The sequence below is a fragment of the Excalfactoria chinensis genome, chromosome 5 (genome assembly GCF_039878825.1).
Source record: "Excalfactoria chinensis isolate bCotChi1 chromosome 5, bCotChi1.hap2, whole genome shotgun sequence".
Lineage (NCBI taxonomy): Eukaryota > Metazoa > Chordata > Aves > Galliformes > Phasianidae > Excalfactoria > Excalfactoria chinensis.
In genome coordinates this window covers 50,689,011-50,711,022 of record NC_092829.1, presented here as the reverse complement: position 1 = coordinate 50,711,022, position 22,012 = coordinate 50,689,011, and the positions used below count along the sequence as shown (strand labels likewise).

Sequence of the window (22,012 nt, the reverse complement as noted above, 5' to 3'; positions counted from 1 at the left end):
TGGTGGAGAAGGGTGATGGCAGAAAGCAGAAGGAAGCCTCCTGAGACATTTTCTTGCAGCAGAAAGCCTGCCTCAAAAAAAAATTCTCTCTCTGGCTTCTTGCAATTTCAGGCAAGGATTTAGATAATCCATGTTCATTTGAAGTTCATAGCACTTGCACCACAGAAGGTATCAATGAATGTTTAAGTCTTGGTAGAAGTTGCCACTGATCCCTTCCCACCACAGTGCTCTGAAAATAAAAACAATTGAATGGACTTGGGTTTATTGTTTCTCTGGCACGTAACAGCATGTATAATAAGGATCAATCTGCTTTTTCTCCTGCTATCAAGACAGCATTTGTCAGGCTAGTTTCAGAGTGATTTAATATAGAGGTATTTCCAGCACATAGGATAAAAATTCCTCATCACCTTACAGCCTCTTTGGCAGAGCGTGGGAAAGCATTACCTGGCTTGCTATTTTAATACATGCAATTTATAGATGTATAAAAGAGAAATCGGTGGTATTTAAATGCATTGCCTTTTTATTTATTACTGCTTTGTTTTGCAAGAACATGAAATGCCTCAAGAATGTTGTCTCAAGCCCAGACTAGGTTTGCAGCATGGGCTTTCTTCTCTAGGACCACTACATCTCTGGAGAGCAGCAAAGTTTGAACTCAGCTTTGTGCATGGAGTAACATGAACATCAGGAGGCTCCCAAAAGCTTTTCCTGGGGACTGAGAGGCATACATCCTAAGGCTTCCCCACTATGGCCATGGCAACTACAGGGCAGAATTTACATGCAATACCAAAGGACCACCAGGCACTCTTACAACCTCTGACTCCATAAAGAAGATAAACAGTGAGGAAAATCTATATGTTTGCTGCTTGTGAGAGTCTGTTTGACCCAAAGCTTCTAATTTCTCAAAGGGTAAAACAAAACTACTACTGTAAACAGTTGAATCATCCAGTGTCATAGCAATCAGAGAATTTTTAATGATGTTAAATGGGAGGAGAATTCTCCTTTATTTCAGCATTCTTGTAAAGGCTTTAGGTTTTTTTTCTATAATGGCCCATACAGGTGGAATGTTTATAAATGCTCCTTACAATGTTTATGTGATCCCCTGATATTACAGCAGCATTGAAGTACATTCTACCTCTTTCTGTTGAAGAGAAACAGAAGATTAGGACAGTATCACCCATTCCAAAACAAAAGACTCCCGTTAATATCAGGTCAGATGTTTTATTTTTCAGCTTTTGAAAGTCACACCTGCTAAAATCGAGTGGTGTGTTGCAGGGTGCTTTATATTGCATAAGAGTAGCAGGAACTGTTTTTGCCATTAGGAGCGGATTATTGTAACAGTAGTTTCCTGATGACATCATAGCAAATTCCAGCTGCCCAAACAGTTATTTTCCAGAAGAGGTTATCTGCAGTGCACTTGCACAAAGTTATACTTAAGGGCCACTCATGGTTCCCATTGGTCTCATGAGCCAGACCTTTGTCAAATCTTTAGTAAACAACAAATCATTTGTGGTAACGGTATGGGCACTACTGTAATCTGTTTCTGAATTAAACAATGATTACTCAGTACAAGGCAAATGAAAGTAAAGTCTTCACTGTGAGTTTCCTCTCGTTAAGGAGTGGCAAAATGGTTCTGATGTGTTTTTCTTCCAGGTATGTTTTTGGATGATGGTATAATGGTAAGGATATACAGATCACAGCACCCTACCTGACATGATGCAGGGGGGCTTTGGGACGTCATGGGTAGCCAAGGACAAAAAAAAGGGCTACTGACTTAGGAACTGGTCTAAGGGAGTAGAGTTTTGGTTTTGTATGGGATATCATCCTTCTTTGTTTGAAGCTAGAAGAGCTTATAATTGATAGAAGAATTGTGCTAGGAGTAGGGAAAGAGGAACTATGGAAGCCAAAGCAGAGGAAAGAGAGGTAGAAACCCACTCTCCTGGACTTCTACTCTACAGCCTGAAATCACGTGGGCTATGAGGTAATCTTGGGGGCTCTGAGAGATGGCGAAAGACTAATTTGTTTTCCGTTTACAAATGGCTTGGTATTGCAAAAGGGATGGGTGGCTTCTCTGATGGCTTTAGTGCAATGCACAAAGGTGTGAGAGGAATGGCAACTTGCAACACTGTTATTGGGGACTTTCAAATGATAAACTGAATACGCTTAATATTCCTCCAACCTTGGGAATGTTGGTTGCTATGCTAATCTAAGCATGTTGAAAGTGTCGTATAGGTTTTAATGAAGCTTTGCAGCACGCCTGTAAATTGTTATGTTCATCATTATCACACTCACTTTGGGTTAGAGGAAGTTGGCAGCTTAGCTGTTTGGGGTCTCCTGTCTCACTGATAGTCTGCTTCTAGTTGTCTGCATGGAAGAGACTGCTAAATCAAGATCCCCAGTGCAAATCCTGAAAACATTAATCCTCCTATTTCTTTCAGTCTTTTATTATCAGTGTTCACAGGCAGGGCAAACTCCATTCTATTTCAGCAATTATGAGTCTTTCCCTGACTCTCCCAGCTGCTTGTTGGCATTGCTTTGCTTTCCTATTGATTTCTTTGAATGTTTTTGTTTGGTGTTACTAACTTGCAGGAATGTTATGTATTGCCACTCAGCATATATATTCAAAGTATCCGATGCAGCCATCTGTTCTGTGGAGTCAATCTTCAGGTTGGTGACTTTTCAGACCTCTTCATTGACAATGAAATCTTTCCAGTCCCCTGTGAACTGTTCCCTGAGGCCAACACTACTTAGGGTCACTGGTTTCTTAGCCAGTGTGTTTGACAGAGCCATGATTTCTCGTTTATTTATTAGTAGTATAAATGAGTGGATGAGATGGCTTTACTGGAAAGATTTTAACCACCTCAGGTTAGGCAACACTGAAAATAGCGTACAACCTGGCTCTGTATCTGCATGAGGGCAGGTGGTGTGCAGGACTTCTTCTGGAGGTTTGGAGGCTCGTGGATTTTTATTTAAGGTTGGCACGTCACCATTAGGATTCTTACATTCTTTTTCATTAGCCCTCGTTTTGAGGATGTTGTTTTGATCTGTATTCACAAGCAAATTCTTCTTCTCTGGAGAAAGTTTTGTATTGCATGAACATGGAAGCATGATGAAAAGATTAGCTTTGTTTGCTGACAGTGACTCAATTCTATCCCAGAAAATTTCTAATGAAAATACTTTTTTCCTACTAATCCATTGTTATAATAATTACAAGCACTGGATCAATAGCAGGAAGCATAGATTTGGAAGTGTTACTTCAGGTCTTCAGCCACAAATTGATCTGCTTGTCAAACCATAAATAAATGCTGTATCAACACATATTTCAAAGATAAGAGCATTCTGAAGTGTAATAGCAATGGACTGAAGGAAGGAGAACAATAACTTGTTTTATTCAAGTGTTTTAACTCCTTCCAGCCCTAATCTACACAGTCTTGCTGTTTATGTGCATTTTGTACTCAAGTGTTACATCAGTAATTTCTGAGTATTGATCCACCTGGCTCCAGTAACATGCAGGATTATCTCTGGATAATAACGATACTTGCTTCAATTAGAAGGAATCAACAGTATTAGACATGATCCCAACAAATCCTTTATAATTGTCCAGTGTTTGTTTAGCAGATACTCTATTCCAAGTCAGTTTTTCAGCAAAAGTAACATTAGAAAAATAAAGTCAGCACCAGAAGACCTTGGTATCATGTAAGTTCCTTGGGCATTCTATGATTGTTACAACTCCATGTAATGACTACATCATAAAGACCTGCTCCAAGGAATGTACAGGAAAGGATCCTAGTAATTCTGGGATTGTCTGGAGAAAGAAGCTGGTGTTAGAAGGGGATAGGCTAGATATTTTATTCCCAAAAGCTAAGACGTCTAGTACTGGGAGATCAGCTTTTCTTCTTAATGGGAAGCTGCTGTTCTCTGGCTGCTCTGAGTCTTTCAGGTTTCCTTTGCCTGTGCAGAGATGAAGACTGACTGCTTGCATGCAGTCGAGATGAGGAGTCCCTTTGGTGTAAACCTCTCTCACTAGCTTCTCTTCTCGAATAGAAATCACTAACTGAGCATTTAGTTTCTCCTGTTTTTCCTGTCAGAAGTTACTCCTGTTTTTGTTTATTAGTAGAAAGGGGGAGGTAGGTCTGAGCTGCCAGTGAAGCCTTATCAGCCAGTTATGATTACCTTGATTATTTAATTACTTTTCCAGCACTAAGAATGGGGATTTCCTCTGGTTCTCCACAGTGAGGTGAGGCAACTGCAGGTGTTCGTTAACTGAGTGAGAAAGCTTTTCTCTAGGCTAGCCTGTTGTTGATACATTAATGCTCCCAGTCAAGCCTCATAAGGAGTGGCTGAGGGAACTGGGGTTGTTCTGTCTGGAGGAGGCTCAGGAGAAACTTAATTGCCCTCTACAACAACTAGACAGGAGATTGTGGTGAGGTTGGGGTTAGTCTCTTCTTCCAGACAGCAGTAATAGAATGAGAGGGGGTAACCTCGAGTTGTTCTGTCAGGTTCTCAGGCTGGATATTAGGAAGAATGAGTAGTGAAGTGTTGGAACAGGCTCCACAAGGAGGTAGTGGAGTCACTGTCACTGGAGGTGTTCAAGAACCAAGGAGATGTGGTACTTAAGGACATGGTTTAGTAGGTGGCCTTGGTGGTGGGTGGACAATTGGGATAGATGATCTTAGCGTTTTTTTCCAACCATTATGATTCTATGACTAGCTCTAGTGGGTGAAGAAAAGGAAGAATACGTGTTACGTGATGCACTGCACTGAGTTTTTTCTGATTAGGGAAACCTCTGTCTTTATAGGTACTTGCTGCAAGTAGCCTGCAACAGCAGTCAAAATACTTTTTGCTGAAGGGAAAATAATAAATACAGGGGAAAAAATAAAATAAAATCAGACTGTTTATTCTCTTTTGTCCAAAGCATATGAAGAAGGACCTGAAGTGGAATCCTGGCACTGCTTCTCGTCCAGCTTCAGCTGCAGTCCGGGTGACTGACTTGAGTTGGCGAGGTAACCTAAATCCCAGTCCACTGATTAAAGATGATGGAGAGCTACTTCTGGATGAATACCTTTCCCCCAGGAAACTGGTGAGTTGACATCCAACTTTTTAATGAAGTAGAAGAAGGAAACTGACATATGAAGTGCTGCATTAGCTTAACCTTCCAGCAGCCCTTGTGATGAATGCAGATTGTTGCATTGCATGTCTGACAGCTAGGCTTCTGCATAAAATGGGATTCTGTCTTGTGGAAATGTATCAAATGTTTGTCTTTTCACCTTGTTTCATATCAAAAATACGGCCAGCGTGAATGCTGCTGTCTTTGTCAGCTTTCCTGAAGCAGCGTGAAGTATGGGTAATGTAATTATCATTTTAAAGAGATCTCATTAAAGCTTTCTGAAGTACCTTGAATCTCAGCATTAGAAAAAGCTTTTTACGTGAACCTTTCCTATGGATTGAAAGTAAAACTTAAAAAGCTTAACTTCTGTTCTGAATTAGTGAAATCCTCTGTCTTTCTAAGAAGCCAATTAAAATATTCTGCAAGTGTTATAAATACTTTCTCTACTTATCGAAGTGTGAGCTTTCAAAGCACATTTGAAAGCTGTGTTCCTTTTTGACCAGAGGGAAGTGATTTTGGTGTGCAGCTTCTTGAATGAGAGTAACGTGCTGAAATCTCTAGCGAAGGAGTTCTTGGTTGTATATTGTGCTATATTTGCTCAATACTAATTAAGAGTAGAATCCCTAGGGAGCTAAGAGCTGGGAAAATAACCTTGCTTATTCCTGCTGGAGGGAAAGAGAGCTAGAAGCAGAAGTTAGAAGGAGGAAGCTGCAGTTTTTTGTGTTGCAGAGCTGGGTAGAAGTCCATGAAAGACAGATGGGGGCAAGGCTGTGCTTCAGATGCTCCCAGAGCACAGGATAGTGTTCCATGTTCATAATCCTCTGCATTCACGTTCTGCAGGGGTTATGTCTGACTGCAGGTTTACATGACTTCCTCAATATATGCCAACCATTGTTATGACCACTCACTGGAGCTGAGATATCCAGTTGTTCTCAGAATGTCTCTTCCAGTGGTACCCAAGTCTTCTCCTAAGAACACTGATTTCTGTAGAGTGTATATTTTAAACTTTCAAGAAATCAAATTCGATGTGTGGCCTTGTGATCTACCCCGTTCACTTTCCTTTGGCTTATGTCAACCACTGACAACTTACTGGTCTTTTTCTTTAAAACCTGATGTGGAGTTTGACCAGAGTAATATGTTTGTGGCCTACAGCACCCTTTATAAGCCCAATGGGAAGCTCTCGGATTAGTCTGTTATCTTAGGATGTGAAAGGAAGCCCATTACAGTAACCAGAACTGCTGCCCTTTGATTTCAATAAACTCTGAATGAAACCCTTAGAAAGTGCTTTAGTTGGAATGGTTGTGGTTTTTCTTCTCTTTCTGAAGCTTTTCGTTCACTATCAATTATAAGCAGAAAAGCATTCACTAAGGCAGTGTTATCCACATCTAAGAAACTGAATTTCATTGTTTGGTTGTGTTTTATTATTTATACAGATCAGAAGTTAAATTCTACAGCAGTTCCAGATATTTGTGTGCACTAACATTTGTAAGGAATTCACTCTTTTAAATGGATGCATGCTGTCCTACTAATTTTTCTGGATGCAGTTATCTCCTGGTCCTGGAACCTGACATTTGTGTTGGCATAGCCAAGATACTTCTTGTTGAGAGGAGAAACTATATGACATTGTGAAGGAAATGTTAACAGTGTTTATGGCTTGTTTTAATAACATCCAATTGATCTATTTTTTGACCTTTACACTGATCAAACCAAAATTGCTGCTTCCATGGATTTACTACTTCTTCATTTTCTAATGTAAAAATAGATATGCTGCCCAACCACTTCAACCTGAAGAACAATCATGGGCATATTAGTATAGCAACCACATGCCATTGATAACCAAGTGGTCTGAAAGATTCTTCCGCTTGAATCAACACACTCGTAATGTCATTTTGTTTGTCTTTTAGTAGTTGTGAATATTTTAGAAGTTATTGATTGCATTCACCGGAGGGGCTCTAAGAAGGAACAAACAGGTTTTTAAAATACACACTTATTAATGTTATACTATAAAGGTAAAGACATAAGCTCCAGTTCTGCAGTGTTATACAGGCAGGTTTCTGACACCTTATGGAGATTCCTGAGGAGAATTTTTCCAAGATATATTTTTCTTTGTTCCAATATGTGCAGGTGTATTTTGTTGTTTTTTTTGGTTTTGTATGGGGAAGCCTTGAAGGTCTGGCTGTATAGAACCTTTAAAGATTGGGTGCCATGCATCACAGCCTGCAAGCTTGTCTGAGTTTGTCCTTTTTCTGGAGGGATCATAATCTCCATTCACTAATGAAATCATTACTCTCCATTACTTCATTACTAAGGACTCTTCAAAAGATAGGATGTTCATACTCCATCACGTTTTCTCCAGTTGCCAGGTTGTTTTCCTTCAAAAGAGAGGAGAATTTGGCCTTAAAATTTGTATTTTTTTTCCCCTGTCTTTTTTTTTGCCTTACTGAACTCCACAACACGAGAGACAGGCAGCTACTCCAAAACTCTCCCTTGCTGTTCTCTTGCTCTTCACAGCAGACCATCACCTTGCTTAAATCTTATGCTTGTTCACTATGGGCTTTGTGTTTTTCTGTGACCTCATTCCAGCATAATGTTCCCTTTGAAATCCTTTGTGATTCCATGTTCTGCTTGGGTTAATAACACCTTCAGTAGTTTCTTCTTTGCTTGCTAGAATCTATCCTGCTGTAATGTCACACTTTGTCCTTTTGCATTTGAATACTCTTCATCTAAGCTACATGTCAAAAGCGTTTGATGGTAGGGCTGGTATCATTAGCTGTTCTTTTTATTCTTTCCTCTAGTATCAATAGCAATTTTCTGTTGTACTGTTTAATCTTTATCTGTATCAATAAGTGTTCTTTGCTTTTCCCTTTGTATATGTCTTGTTTAATGTCTGCTGCTCCATTCTCCTCTTCTGCTTGTGTGGTGCTTAAGTGCACTGCCATATGCTATAGAGTGCTGGCATGAACAAATTCTTCCTTTTTCTCCCTTTATTCTGAAAACTCATTTTTAATGGGGGATACACAGGTTTACCATTAAGTATGGTAGAACTGAAACTGGGAGTTTCACCTTTCCTGAATCCAACTTTTACTCATTAAACCCCCCTACCTCCTGCTTGCATTTTGGAAGCAAAGCTTCTTTCTGACTTAGACAATGAGAATCAAATTCTCAGAACAAATTACAAATGATTTTCCAGACATCGTCATGTTCTCAGAGCTTACCACTTCAGTTTCTTGGCTTTTGGTATCATCACAGTTTTTATGTGGTCTTCAGAGAAGAAAGACAACGTTCTTCTTATTGCACTGTTTATTGATCCTGCCCCAGTTAATCGTGCTTTCTAAACTTGGGAACACATGTTTGGAAGTGGTGTTTAGTTTTGTTGTAGGGTGTATTTCATGTGGAATGCACTCGTCCTCATGGGGCGAAGAAAATCTTGGAGGGTCCTGGAACAACAGATTGGATTCTCATTGGAATGACTCAGTCACTTCCTTTTTTGCTTGGCAGAAAGTTTTCCTCACAGTTGTGAGTTGTATAAATCTGAGAAGAAACTGGAGATCAAGGGAACAGGTGCAAAATCTTGATAACTTATAATATGTGGAGTCAGGAGATGGGCATAACCGATTTAATTCGGATCTTTTGATTCCTTCCTTAGAATTGGGCAATCATTTATAATGATTTAAAACAAAAAAAAGTTCAAAGGGACCTCTGGAGGTCTTCTAGTTCATTCTTCTATTAAAAGCACAGCTAGTTTCTGTGCTAGTTCAAATTGCTTGAGATGGTAGATAGCAGTAAGCATACTGTGAATAGAAAAGGAGTTACAAAGCTTCTTTTACTTTCAGAGCTTTCCTTTTGTATGTTCTTACCCTAATATTAAAGCCTTCACTCCAGTGAAGTCTCATATATATCCTGCTATGTAAACATCTGATGTTTTATGTTCACATTGTCGTGTCAGGAGTATATTTATATGCATATACTTATACACATATGCATGTTTTTTATTAAAAAACAAAACAGATTTGCATATAGTAACAGCTGCTTAACTAAGTCTTGAATTGTAAGTGTGTAGTGTGTTGAAATGCAGGCGCTTACTATGCATGTTGTTAGATTGAAAACAAGAATTCATACTGCAGTATGTTTTTGTGTGAGGGAATGTAAAGCCTTAAATCTGAAGCAAAAATTGGTATGTCTATGATATTGTGAGTGTTAATTCAGGAGAGTTGGACTTGAGCTTGTGTTTCTTTCTGGAGGAATGGTACAGGCTATATCTGTACCTCCCATATAGTTCCAAGCCCTTCATTTCCTTTGAAGTTTACGGTAGTAAGAGAGAGAGCTCTTAGCAGCCTGTAGCATCAGATCCTTGTTAGCAATTAAGAAAGGAAAAGTGTCAGTACTGTGAATCCCCAGGATAGGTCAGCAGGGAGCTGGACCAGTGCTGGCAAGACAAGGCTGTGCATGTAGAACTGTTTGTGTGACTTGGAGCTTTAGCATGAGGAAAAAAACAAAAAGACATCTTTGGTGAAGTATTTGTTTCCATTTAAACTTCAGTCATTTCTTCACTACTGTTTTTGTACCAGCCAAGAAGATCCCAATGCTTAAAACCTGGTTATAACATTCTAGTAATTTTCTTCTTAGAAGAAATAGGAGTTGCCATACTTGCGGCAGCATTATTTTCTTGTGCAATGGGAGATGATTCTTGGGCTGGGAATTTGAAATAAAATCCCCGTGAAAAGCAATGAATGCATGAATAGACATGAAAATGATATTTGCATACAGGTGTAGTATTAGAAGAAAATAAGCTCACCACTCAGGAATTCCTGTGCTGGCCAAATTAACCAGCATCAGCAAAATGAGCACACAGCTGGAAACGCTTCTCAGGCAGCTGCGTGCAATGTGCTTTTCAGCAACATCTCTGCTTTTCTTAGAGCATGTGAAAAACTGAGTGAGGAGCAAAGAAATCAGTTGTGTACACCAGCTTTAATTGCACAGACATTATTTCCAATTAAGGAATTTACAGAGAGTTGCAAGTGGGACTCAAACTGTATTTCCCAGCATCCCCAGGTGACTTTCCCAGCATTCCTGAATAGGGAAGCTCTACAAACACAGAAGAATGTTTCACTTGCAGTTTTTTTATAGTATGCTTGTGGCTTTTCTTGTCAGTCAGAAGAGAAGCTTTCCAGACGGACGCATGCTCTCCAGTCAGGTGTTGCCCAAATGTTTTGCAGGATGAGAGAGCTTTGTGAGCTATTATGGGGTTGCTTCTTAAACTACTGGCTATACTAGCCACTGATAGCTTTTGCATGATCTTGTGGAAGAAATAGTTTTACTCTTGTTTCAAAGGAGGTGCAAAACAGCAATATGAACTTGGTCCATTTCTGTTTTGCTTATCACTCATGCTTCAAAGAATTGTGCACTGCTTTTCCAGAGGTATTTGTTCTCCCAAATAAGAAGACTTAAGGTGGAGTATAGCGCTGCACAAGTTGTCAGACCACGTTCTTGAACATGGTGTGCAGGAAGGACTTTGCTGTTTGATTCTTCAGAAAACAACTGCCTCCTCTATCTAACCAGTACCCACCTCAGTGGGTAGGTGGCAGGCAGAATCCTCTCTGGAAACCAGCAATCAACCTGGAATTATAATTAATTTTTCAGATCATTTTTCTGATGTCAATTCAACTCTGCCTAGAAGAGATCCTTGGTACCTTTTTGTCTGCTTTACAGCTGTAAACTACAGAAGGAAACCCTAGATGGCACAGCACTTTCATAGCAGTAAGCGTTCCTGGGACATGGGCAGGAGTCTTGTCTCTGGCTGCCAGTACATCCTTTTGAGCTTTGGTCAGACAGCCATTACTTGATGCCACAGTGGGACACCTCTGAATTAGAGCACGAGTTTGTCCTACACCTGGCACAGCCGTAGAGTGAAGCACTGTGTAGCACCTTAGCACAACATGTCAACCACACGGTTCCAGACATCCCTCAGTCCAATCTGATCATCCCTGGTGGTGTGTTTTGCTCTGCTTGTTTGTTTGTTTTTTCTTACAACCTAACAGCAGCAAAATTCCTTCTGTGTATCCTTCCTTTTAATTCTTGCTGAAGGTTCCTGTGCTTTGACATCAAACAGCAGTATAAAAGGAAGGTCCTATTGTCTTCTTATTTTAAGTGTTTCCATGTCCTTCCTTTACTCTCCCCAGTCTTGCTGCCAGAGTTGTGTCTGTGACTTCTGAGAGTCCTCTGTTTGCACCAGTATGCCAGGAAAGGTGCCTAGGGAGTAGGAGTGTCCCAGCTGTCCTCTCCAGGTACCTTCTTCTGCACTGACCCTTTTCTTGCTAACCAGCTCCCAGCCACACCTGGACTCCTTGCGCTTCCAGTGCCTTTGTAATGAGCTCATATCCTCATTTCATGTTTCTTTCACGTAGCATGATGGCTTTTGCATCCCACAGCCTGTCAGTTTCAAACTCTCTAAGAACTCCCTCAGCATCAGCAGGCAAAAAGAGTGCTTTTCCTGGTGATTGTTGGAAGAGTGGAACAGGGAGCTAGGAACTGCGAACAGATGGAGTCTATTGCATTTGCTTAACGCGTGCTTCAATCAGCAGTCTATAGTTCAAAGAGCCAGCGGTGGCAGTTGACAACCTTCTACAGTGCTGGGGCCACAACTCTGTTTGTTGCAGCACAGAATGTTGGTGAGTTAAGTGGCTCAGCTTTCAGTCAGGGGGAAAAGAACGAATGGTGGATCTGGAAGAGGGAAAAGGAGAACAAAATCTGGTTTCCACCCATGGGAAAAGAAAGAATAGGGAAATCTAGAAGAGGAAAATATAACCTTGTGTGACTTTTACTCTTTGATTCTGAAAGACGAGGACAAGGAGCAGAAGTGCATCTCTTGTGGTCAGAGTAGTGAAAAGAGGCTGTCTGGGATATGGCAAGAGGAAGGATAGTTTGGAGGGAGCAGTGGGGAAAGGCAAAAGCATTCAAAAGGCATGGTGCTAGGGCATTCTGTTGATATACTGACGAAATGCACATCCCAAAGGTTATTGTTCTGGGACCTCTTTCTACTCAGTCTTTTAATGAAGTAGGCTATTAGGGCTATTTTGGCCTGGACCAGGGAGGTATTTATCAGAAGGTGTTGCCTTTCATGACAATGAGCTTGCATCCAAGCCCAGCAATTTGAGCCTGTGGATGCATGCCAGGATGTCAGCTAGCTCTCATTTCTCACATGCTGTCATGGTACATGACAAATAGTGTTGTCTGCTGAAAAGGATGACTGCAAAATATGGATTGCAGTAAAGTACCTTGTTTTTAATTGGGGGAGAAAGCTGTCTGTAGTATTTACGCTTGCTGCCTTTGCAGAAACTAAACAGTTCTTCTGGGGTCTGCGTCTGGGGATTGAAAGCATATTCCTGGATGCCACTGAGGTATGGGGAGTTTTTGCTTTAGAACTTTGTTTATCATGTCCTACTGTGGAGGCAAGGGAGGACAGAAGCTTAAAATCACGGTTAAAAATTGAGATTGACACTAATTTTACACATTGTTTCTGAAAGGTGATTGGAAAGCAGGTGAAGACTTTGGATAATTCTCTTTCTGAGAAGTCTTACCTCAAAGCCTTACTCAGCATGTAAGCTTTTTAAGGAGCGATGCTTAGCTGTTTCATCAACCCTGGTCTTGAAATGATGCCCTTGTAAGCTGTCATCTCAGCTTCACTCTGAGTGTTTTGGTCCTTTGTTTGTTAGAGAATGTAGAGCCATTAGAGTGAATGAAATTGATCACTTGTGAGCAATATGAATTCTGCTTGATGAGTGGGAATGTTGCCACTGCTGTTTTTTCCCTGCAAAAATCAACTAGATGTTCTTGTGATTATTTTTCCCTCCAAAAACTCATAAACAGAGGTGGTCCTACACAAATTCCCTTCTAATGAATCATTTCCCCTATATTAGTTTGACCTCCAAATGAAAACAAACAAAAGTGTGTTCTGACTTTCTAGTTGTAAGAAAACTTATTTCTTACATGGTAGGCGTCACTGAGTGACTTTGTTCCTTCATGTTCAGTAGTGTGACGAAAGGCAGGTGACAATACTTCTTTCAGCCCATGCTCTTGATTGCATCGTTGAAGACAAACTGATAATCAGAATCAGATGTTTTCTTTGAAGCCAACTTTTATAGCTTTAAGTCTTAACTCTTCAGCATAGAAAGATGAAAATGTAGCAGTTGCATCACTATCTGTAGCTTCAGCTCTTTCAGGCAATTGCAGTGACCTAAAGCCTTGTCCTCGTCTCTCTGGGAGTATTTCAGGCTGCTCCATGAACTACAAACCCATCAGGAAGAAGGGGTAGAATTCTCTCTTGGTCTGTTTCATTGAATTGGTGCATGAAGGATTCACTGAGTGCCCAGAGCTGATGGAAAGGAAGCAGTGGGGCATGTAACCTGGATGAGGGAATGGAGGGAGAGAGGAGCAGTGTAAGTGAAGAGATGGCAGTCTTGTTACCGAGTGGACTCTCTCAGGCTTTTCTTTTGGAAAGAGGCACACCAGGATTTTGGTTCAAGGCTCCCTTTATCATTCATTGTGTTTAAGTTAGAAAAAGGGTGGTTTTGATTTACCCTATATTAAATACAGAGGAAAAACCGGAATGTATCAGTGCCAATTTCCAGATATTTAAGGAAAAAAAAAAAAAAACCAACAAAACAAAAACCTGTGATAGCTGCATTTACACACACACCCTTAATACAGTGGTTGACCCTATCACAGAGATTTTGCAGTAACAAAGGAAGATTTTGGAGACTTCCTTTGGCATTGACTAGTTCTTTTATAGGAAATTTGTCTTTCTTGTAATTAGTGTTGTGTTCCTTCAGAAATGCAACCGTTTTATGACTGTCTTGAGCTAAAATTCTGTTTCCTTTTGATAAGTTTTTGATAGATTAAAAAGCTAAGCATTGTATTTTGTTGAGTTTTTTACTACCTGGCACCTTTTTGATTCCTGGTGACACCAAGGGTACCATTTCTTGTCCTAGGATTAGTAAAATATTACACAGTTCTTACAGTGTGGACATGTAGTTTAAATGAAGATAATTGGCATGTAATCTTTTGTTGATTTGCAAGATGAATGTAATGCCCTGCCTTGACTGTGTGAGCATTGTAGAAGTTATATGAAGCTGAAGTAATTCAGAGCTGCTAGAAAGAAAGATCTCTGAATACTAAGTTTATTTTAATGTTATCATGTATCCAGCTGTTTTGACCTGGACTACTGCTGACATAGGAAGGCTTTCAAGCAGTGCTACAATGTTCTGTTCCTGTATCACCTGGCTTGTTGTGTGGGAATACACATTTCTCTGCTTATTTTTACAGAAAGCTTTGACAGGGATGGATGATCTGCAGCAAGTAAAGGCCCTAGAGATGCGAGTAGATACAAGAGAGAGCAGCTTGGGGAACTTTGGTAAGAAAACAACGCTTTCTCGAATTTTTCTCTATTGTATTTTATCAGGAATGGGGACTCAGAAACTCAGCCAATGTAAGGTACTGTTGTACTGGAGGGCTCTGGAAACATGTTCTTCCTGGTAGCCCTCATATCATGATCACTGTTTTCTTCTGTGAGACTCTAAGACTGAATGCTACAGCAATGGATGGGTGACGCCATTTAGGGCTGCAAAGATGCTCAAAAGACTGGAGCACCTCTCCAATGAGAGAACTGAACCAATTCCTCATGATATACTTCAAGGACTTAAATGAGTATTTACTGATTAAGTTGCCCTCTAGGTTATTTGTTGCTATTCTAGTGAGACAGAGTAGCCAAAGTTCAGTTTGTCTCCACTGAAAGATTCCCCTGTGGCTGGAAAATCGATGGTGGTATGAGGCTGCCAGTGCTGCCAGCCTCCTGGATTTGCTTCCTATGCTACCTCATCAAACTGTGCTGGAGAATGTGCTTGAGGAAGCTCCTCTAGATACATAATTTGATGAGCCCCAGGAGGCTCTGAATGCTTGTAATTCATCTGTGTCATCATCTCTGCTCAAGAGAAGTAAGGAATTACTGCAGGAATTTCTTCAATAGCAGAGTCAACACTTAGAGTGTGGAACATTCCTTTCTTCCTGACTGGAAGGCACTTCTGCAGCAACCTGTGTAGTCCTGTCACAGCCAAGTCCATCTTTGCCTGTCCTGAAGCTGAACAACTATTGCAGGGTAATATTTTACATGCCAAAGGGAGTTGCACCCCCAGAAGCCAGTGCTGGTATTTCATATGAGCGGTTCATTTTCCCGTGCAGAGCACCAAGGTGTGCAAGTGACAATAATGTAACAGCCAGTTTGCTTTGGGCCTTTTGATATCAAGAATAGTTAAAGCAAGTACAGCAAAGGGGGCTTTTGCTTTGAACTGCACAGCCATCTTATGGATGGCCTCAAGTAGCACCAGGGAAGGTTCAGACTGGATGTCTGGAAAATATCTCTAAAGTTGAGGCTGGGCACTGGCACAGATTGCTCAGGGAGGTGGTGGAGTCACTATCCCTGTAGGTGCTCAGTAAGCATGCAGGTGTGGTATTAAGGAATATTATTTAGTGGGCAGCATTGGTGGAAGGTGGACAGATGGACTGGATGGTCTTAGAGATCTTTTCCACCCTGAGTGATTCTATGGCATGTATTGATTATTCAATTTAGTTTGCAGGTAGGTTTCTTTTTGTTAGGCACTTGGTAATTTAAGTCAAATTGCATCTGTTTCTTTCAGAGTTCATAGCCTATTCAGTCTTGTTTCTTCCGGTTGATAAGAAAATCTTATTATACCATTTCTACTAGTGCTCCAAAATGGTGCTCCCATTCCCATGTCATTATGCATTTGCTATGACAAGCTAGCAAAATGCCGTACCTTATCTGTAACTTCTGTGTTGTGGTATTACCTTAAATATGTATTTCCCTCCATTTCCTCTTTCAAACTTTACCTCACAGTCCATTATTCCTCATATGCTCATACAGAAATGCTGCACTTAGTCTTGTCGGATTTCTGAAGTATCATTAGAGCAGAAGAGCAAAACAAGTTAATTTACGTGTCATTGATCTCTCTTTCTCATGTTTCCTCTGCACTTCCCTTCCCACTACTGGAATAAATCCCTTTCCTTCTGCTCCCTTTGAATAAGTTTTTGCAGCTTCTACAAATCGCAGAGCACTATTCCCACCTTGCAAACCATTTCCATCTTATTCTTAGGGACAGGGCGGAGGTTCAAACACTAAAAGACCAATGTTAAAATGTTTTTCTGTGGTCAGTATTAGAATAATGAAAAGCTTCATTCCAGAACTTGAGTTTGAGTCTCTTTGTGGGATCTGGGATAGCTGCTGAAAATCTGTAGCTGTTGGTTCTCAGTGCACCTTGCTGAGTGACAGGCAAAGCACTGAACCTCACTGGCAAGTCTTATATCCAGCTCTGTGGAATTTGGATTTACTTTTGTTCTCTATTACTGTGTGTAGGCTTCAGTTTATATTTGAGCAGATGGACTGTTTCCTTTTTATTAGCTTATCCCTTCAGTTTTGATTGCTGACAGATCTGGGACCATTTTGATGACCAGCTCGTAGAAATCCCTGCTGAAAGTAATGGTTGGATATAGTCATTTAAGACACTACATAGTTCTCTTAGTCCTAAGTGATTTTAATAGCTACAAATCAAGTTACCCACAATGCTGTTCACTGGTACTTATTCAATTGTTGCCTTCTGGCAGCCAGTCTAAGTTGATTATGTGTCTGGAGACTGTTGCTTCTCTTTGGTGAGGCAGCTGTTTGCTGCACAGGGACTGTGCAGTGCTGCACCACTGCTCAGCAGAGAGTGTTTTATCAAGGAAAACTCTGCCAAAGGTTCAGCAATAGGCATATGTTATTTTTCATACCAGGTTGTCTTATCTGTTTCCTTCTGCTCTGTTTGTTACTATTTCTTTGTAAGAAGCAAAGGCAGAAGACATTTACTCTCCTACACATGCCCTCCTAACCAGGCTGCCTTTAATCCATAGAATCATAGAATGGTTTGAGTTGGAAGGACCTCTGAAGGCCATCTGGTCCAACTCCCCTGTGGTGAAGAGGGACACCTACACTAGATCAGGCACTCACAGCCCCTCCAGCCTGACCCCAAGTGTCTCTAGGGACATCCACCACCTCTCTGAGAAGCCTGGTAATTTAGCTGGTATGAATAAGCTTTGCTGAGAAGATAGAACAGCAAGGGCTGCAGCAGGTCTTGGCCAACCTCTCCAGCAATCAGAAATACTTCAGAAGGGGATTTACATTAAACCCTATGGTTTGTGGTGTGACATTTTGTGAGATATGACCTCAGGTAGCTAGGCGACAGCTAGCTTGGGTTTGTCTGTGGATACTGCATTGCTATTTAAACAACAAGTGTAATTAATACAGATACTGTGGCTTTTAGAATATAATAAAGCCAGAACCTGCCTGTTTTCATTTTAATGCTAGTGAGTTATGTAAATGTCACCTGCTATATCAAGGCAGCTCAGAATGTGATCTGCGTCGCTACTCTGCTGATGAAGTTCAGCACTTAAGGCAATGTAGCTGAATGTACGTGTATCTTTTTTTATCCAGAAATTGAGCTAGTAATCTGAAAACTGCAGTCTGCTGCTCTAAAGAAAGCAGCTCCAAGGTAGGTGTTTGCAGGGGAATGCTCATTTTATAGCATAGTCAGGCTTTTCCCTACAAATGCACATTGTGTTGGAGGGCCAAACTAACATTTATATAGAAATGTTTTCATTCCAGGTCCTATTTTGATTTGAAGTTTATTTATAAACAATAAAAAATCAGGTATCAAGCACCTACCTTACATTTTAATTTCTTTCTACTCTTCATTTAGCTTTTTTGTTCCACTGGAGTAGCACAGCAGAAGAATTTAACACTCGTGCATTGTTGCAAGGAATGGCACTGAGACTCATGGGTCAGCGGCCATGGTGGGGATGCGTTGGTAGTTGGACTAGATGATCTTAGTGGTCTTTTCCAACCTATGATTCTATAAAAAGGCTACTTAATGAAAGAGAATCAAAGATAGAGGAGATAACGTTTCATGCTGCTCTCAGTTCTCAATCAGATCAGCACTGTGATCATAAGCTTTTTAGAGAAATACTTTGTTGAAGTCCTCCAGGCAAATTTTCACACTACAGCACGTAGCATTCTCTTCTTTCCTACTTACTACAGAGCCCAGGGGTTGATGGTGCCAAAATACAACAAAATGTTTGAGATGGGAGATCGTGTTGCAGTAATGAAATAACCAGATGTGAGAACTTTGTCTTCAGCCTGTAATGCTGGCTGCCACACCCCATGGCCTCCTTGAATCCTTTAATAGTATATTTTTCTTGAACCTACCCCAGACGTATTCAGTAGAAAGTTTTCTTTTGAGCGAGACTTAATTCCCTTCAAGTCATCTTTACTTCTCAGACTTTGACTTTTAAAGCCTGTTTGCTTCTTAATAACTCAGGTTTCTTATCAGCAACAAAATAGCATTTATTTTTTAATCACGCACATTTTGGTTTCTTTCCCTTGGGGTCTTTCTTAGCACACAGATTATGTCTGCAGAAGTCTTTGCTCAGTAGCATTTATGACCGCTGTGAATAATTAGCAGAGATAGCTGTATCTCCTCTATGGGGAATCTGAAGTATTTTGGTGGGGTTTTTTTGCCATACTTTATAAAATTTTACATGACAGTGTGTACCTTGCAGGATGAGGATGGTGTGTGTATAATTTGTGCTATAATTTTTACGAGTTACGGAAAATTATTAAAAATAAGCCTTAAAAAAAAAAATGCTCAATGGGTGCTTTTAGTATTTTCTAAAGAGCTTTGCAAACAAACAACGTTTAAGATTTGCAGTATAGCATGAAATTCAATATGTGGATTATAATCACTTCCAAACAGCATTAGATGAAGATAATGCTTCTTCTGAAACATGATTTATTAAAATGTTTTTGCCATAAAAACTGTTTGGGGAAATGGAATGAGCAGCATAATTTTCTTTGTTTGCTTGTGAGATCCTGCTCCCCTCCCCCCCACGCCCATCCTTTTTTGGTTGTTTTTTAATTCAAATTCCTTTTGTGATCCTTTGCGAAGAGCTGGATAGCTAGAATGTGAAGCTAAATTGTCCTTTGCCAGTCACACTATTGTTGAGAGAATAGGTTTAAATGTCTTAGCACTGATCCAGTCCGCCTAAAATTCATGTTACCACTCCATGGTGATACATTGTACTTGAGGATTCTCGCTATGGGTAAACTCTTCTGATGGGAATGGGCAGGTTTGCTGTTGTCAGTAGCAAATGTATCCTGTGCCTGAAGCTCATATCCATGGACTGCTATGATCTAAAGTGCTCTTGATCTTCAGCTCTTTTGAGTTATCACTCAGTTGACAGTCAATATGGATTCTTAGTCAGAACAAAGAGAACAGTCACCACGAAGCCAGATTGTGTTGTCCCTTTGGAAAGGTGCTCTATCAGAGTTGTCAGAGAGGGTTTTCAAAAAGTAGAATTAGTCATGCAGACATGACATATACGTTGCAAAAATGCAAAGGGTTTAATATTTTCTAAGTGAAATAACTAAATTAATTTGCTTAGAAGGGGTCCAGCACAGATCTGACAGGAACAGATGAGGAAGGTAGGTAAAATAAGATGCTTCAACTTGTAATTGTCAGAAGTTTCTTTTATCCTACTACCAGATGTGCAAGATAATTCTTTCTTCTGATCCCGTAGGTGCCTATCTTCCTAATCTGAGAGAGCTGAAGTTGAACAATAGCTTGCTTGCATCCGTGAGGTAAGAAATGAATGATAACTGAAGCAAACATGAAGAATAACGGCCCTCCATTTTACTTAAATGATAAAATCTTCATTTATGCTGCTTTTATTCCTATCATTTCCACATGTCATGATAATGGATTTGGGTCACAAATATGTATTCCCAACCTTCTAAGTTTAAGGACAGGACCTAAACTGGAATAAATCAGTGTAGTTACAGTGATGCCAATGGATTACCCTGCAGTCTGCCACGAGAAAAGTTGCTGCCATGCTGACATCCATGGGAATTTGCAGAAATGTTGAAGTTAGGACTTTACTCACATGTACGTCTAGATGCTTGGATTTCAGAGTGCTTCAGCCCTTAAGCTTTTATTGTGCACAGCAGTCTTTCTTGTACAGGTCAGACCAGTTCTTCAGCAGATGAAAATCTCCTTGGCTTGACTGAAGTCAGTAAGTTGCACTTACTGAGAGCTGCTCTGAAGCTTCATCTCCTTGGTTTCAAACTAAAAGAGGGGAGATTTGGACTGGATCTAAGGAAGAAATGCTGTACAGTAAGGGCAATGATGCACTGGCACAGGTTTGCCCAGTGAGGTGGAGGGTGCCCCATCACTGGACACACTCAGGGTCATCCTGGAGGCACACTGAGCACCCGATGTAGCTGTAGGTGTCCCTGTTCGTTGCAGGGGAGTTGGACTACATGGCCTTTAAGGGTCCCTTCCAACTCAAATGGTTTTGTGATTCTATGACATTCTTCAATGGATAGCAGCAATACTTCTCTCTCCCATGCATTGTTGATAAAGTAGCTAACAAACTTCCAGTTTTATGACTGGTGATCTGAACACCATCTCTTTATTAAGGCCCTTGACTGAGCATATACTGGTTGCTAGAAGGATAAAAAATGTAAAAGAGAATTGAGCAGATTCGATCCGACGGCCATTATGAGAATGGATTACCTGGACTGTCATTTGTTCTGTGTCAGAACACAAGCTGCTTCTCAATCATATGTGACCTTGTAAAGAGGGACTTTGAGTTAGGAGGAAAAAAAATCTTTAGATAATAGTGTTTAAAAATGCTACTTCATCATTCAGTTGTTACACTTAGATCATGTTTTCCCTTGTTCTGATGGTAAGTTGAAATATTTGCTCTCTAAAGTTGTGTGTTTGTTTTTTTTAAGTTGATTTTACAAACCACAACGTGGGAAACTGGTGAATCTACATTGCTACAAGCATTTTAATGGCAGCCAAGCCTTGTCATGGAGTTTTCTGAACTTCTGAATGACACTGTCTGGTTTATTTGACCTAGGGCTTTAGCAAGGTTCTGCACTTCCTTTTGTATTGTCACAAAAAGTTTTTGCAGTGTGTTTTCTATGACATCCTTCTTGCCCTTCATGCAGATGATACTTGGTCTCTTGTTGAGTTTTGATTTGATCGACTATAATGCAAATATGTTTTGGCTGTTGTGACAGTCCTGTTGTGGCAGTTCCCAGGCATACAGACCAAATGAGAAACTACACACTCTCAACTTCAAGTAAGCATGCTTTTTATGTGCCAATTAAATGCAGTAGTAGGTGTATATGTAAAGGAGGAGCAAGAATCTGCTCTCCCAGAGCACTCAGTGAGGGACAGGAACAGCTTTCATTTCTGGATTCCAATCTTTTACAGTCTATCGTTGGTTAACATAGATCACACCAGGGCACGGCCCACGGTGCAAGCACAGTCTGGGACTTGAACTTTGTCTTTGGACACCTGTATTAAGTCAACATACTACCTCTTAAAGCAACATTGCCTTCAGAGCAGTAATGATGTTTTCTACAGCCAATGTAATATAGCTAGACTGCCATTCTAACAGGCTGTTTCTAGTTATTCATAAATGGTTATACTGGTGTTTTTTTTGTTCTGAATTAAAATGTTTGATGCTTGAATTCTGTCTGAGAGGTAGGCACTTGTTTGTATTCAACCAAACCCATCTAAGTGGTGCTCTTGAAAATAGTAAAAGAATGCTCTTCCTACTTGATAAAAGTAACTCCCATAAACTTTCTCAGGGATAAGGTTGGAATCATTGTGGCTGTAGTTTGAAAATAGGCAGCAAATAAGATGAAATGTCATTTAAGGACAGGCTGTGCAATGTTGGTTGGATTATTGAAACAAAGGTAAAGACAAAAAGATTGAGAGTGTTTCAGACATGCCTGTT

At 40.4% G+C, this 22,012-nt stretch overlaps 1 protein-coding gene across 1 annotated transcript in view; it reads left to right on the top strand.

The window, feature by feature from the left end:
* The window catches only part of LRRC56 (leucine rich repeat containing 56), a 53,803-nt gene that overhangs the window by 8,040 nt on the left and 23,751 nt on the right, over positions 1–22,012 (top strand). The window contains exons 3-5 of the mRNA XM_072337530.1: positions 4,913–5,077; positions 14,426–14,513; positions 19,781–19,841. Coding sequence (XP_072193631.1) covers positions 4,913–5,077; positions 14,426–14,513; positions 19,781–19,841 — 314 coding nt within the window. The remainder of the gene's footprint in view (positions 1–4,912; positions 5,078–14,425; positions 14,514–19,780; positions 19,842–22,012) is intronic.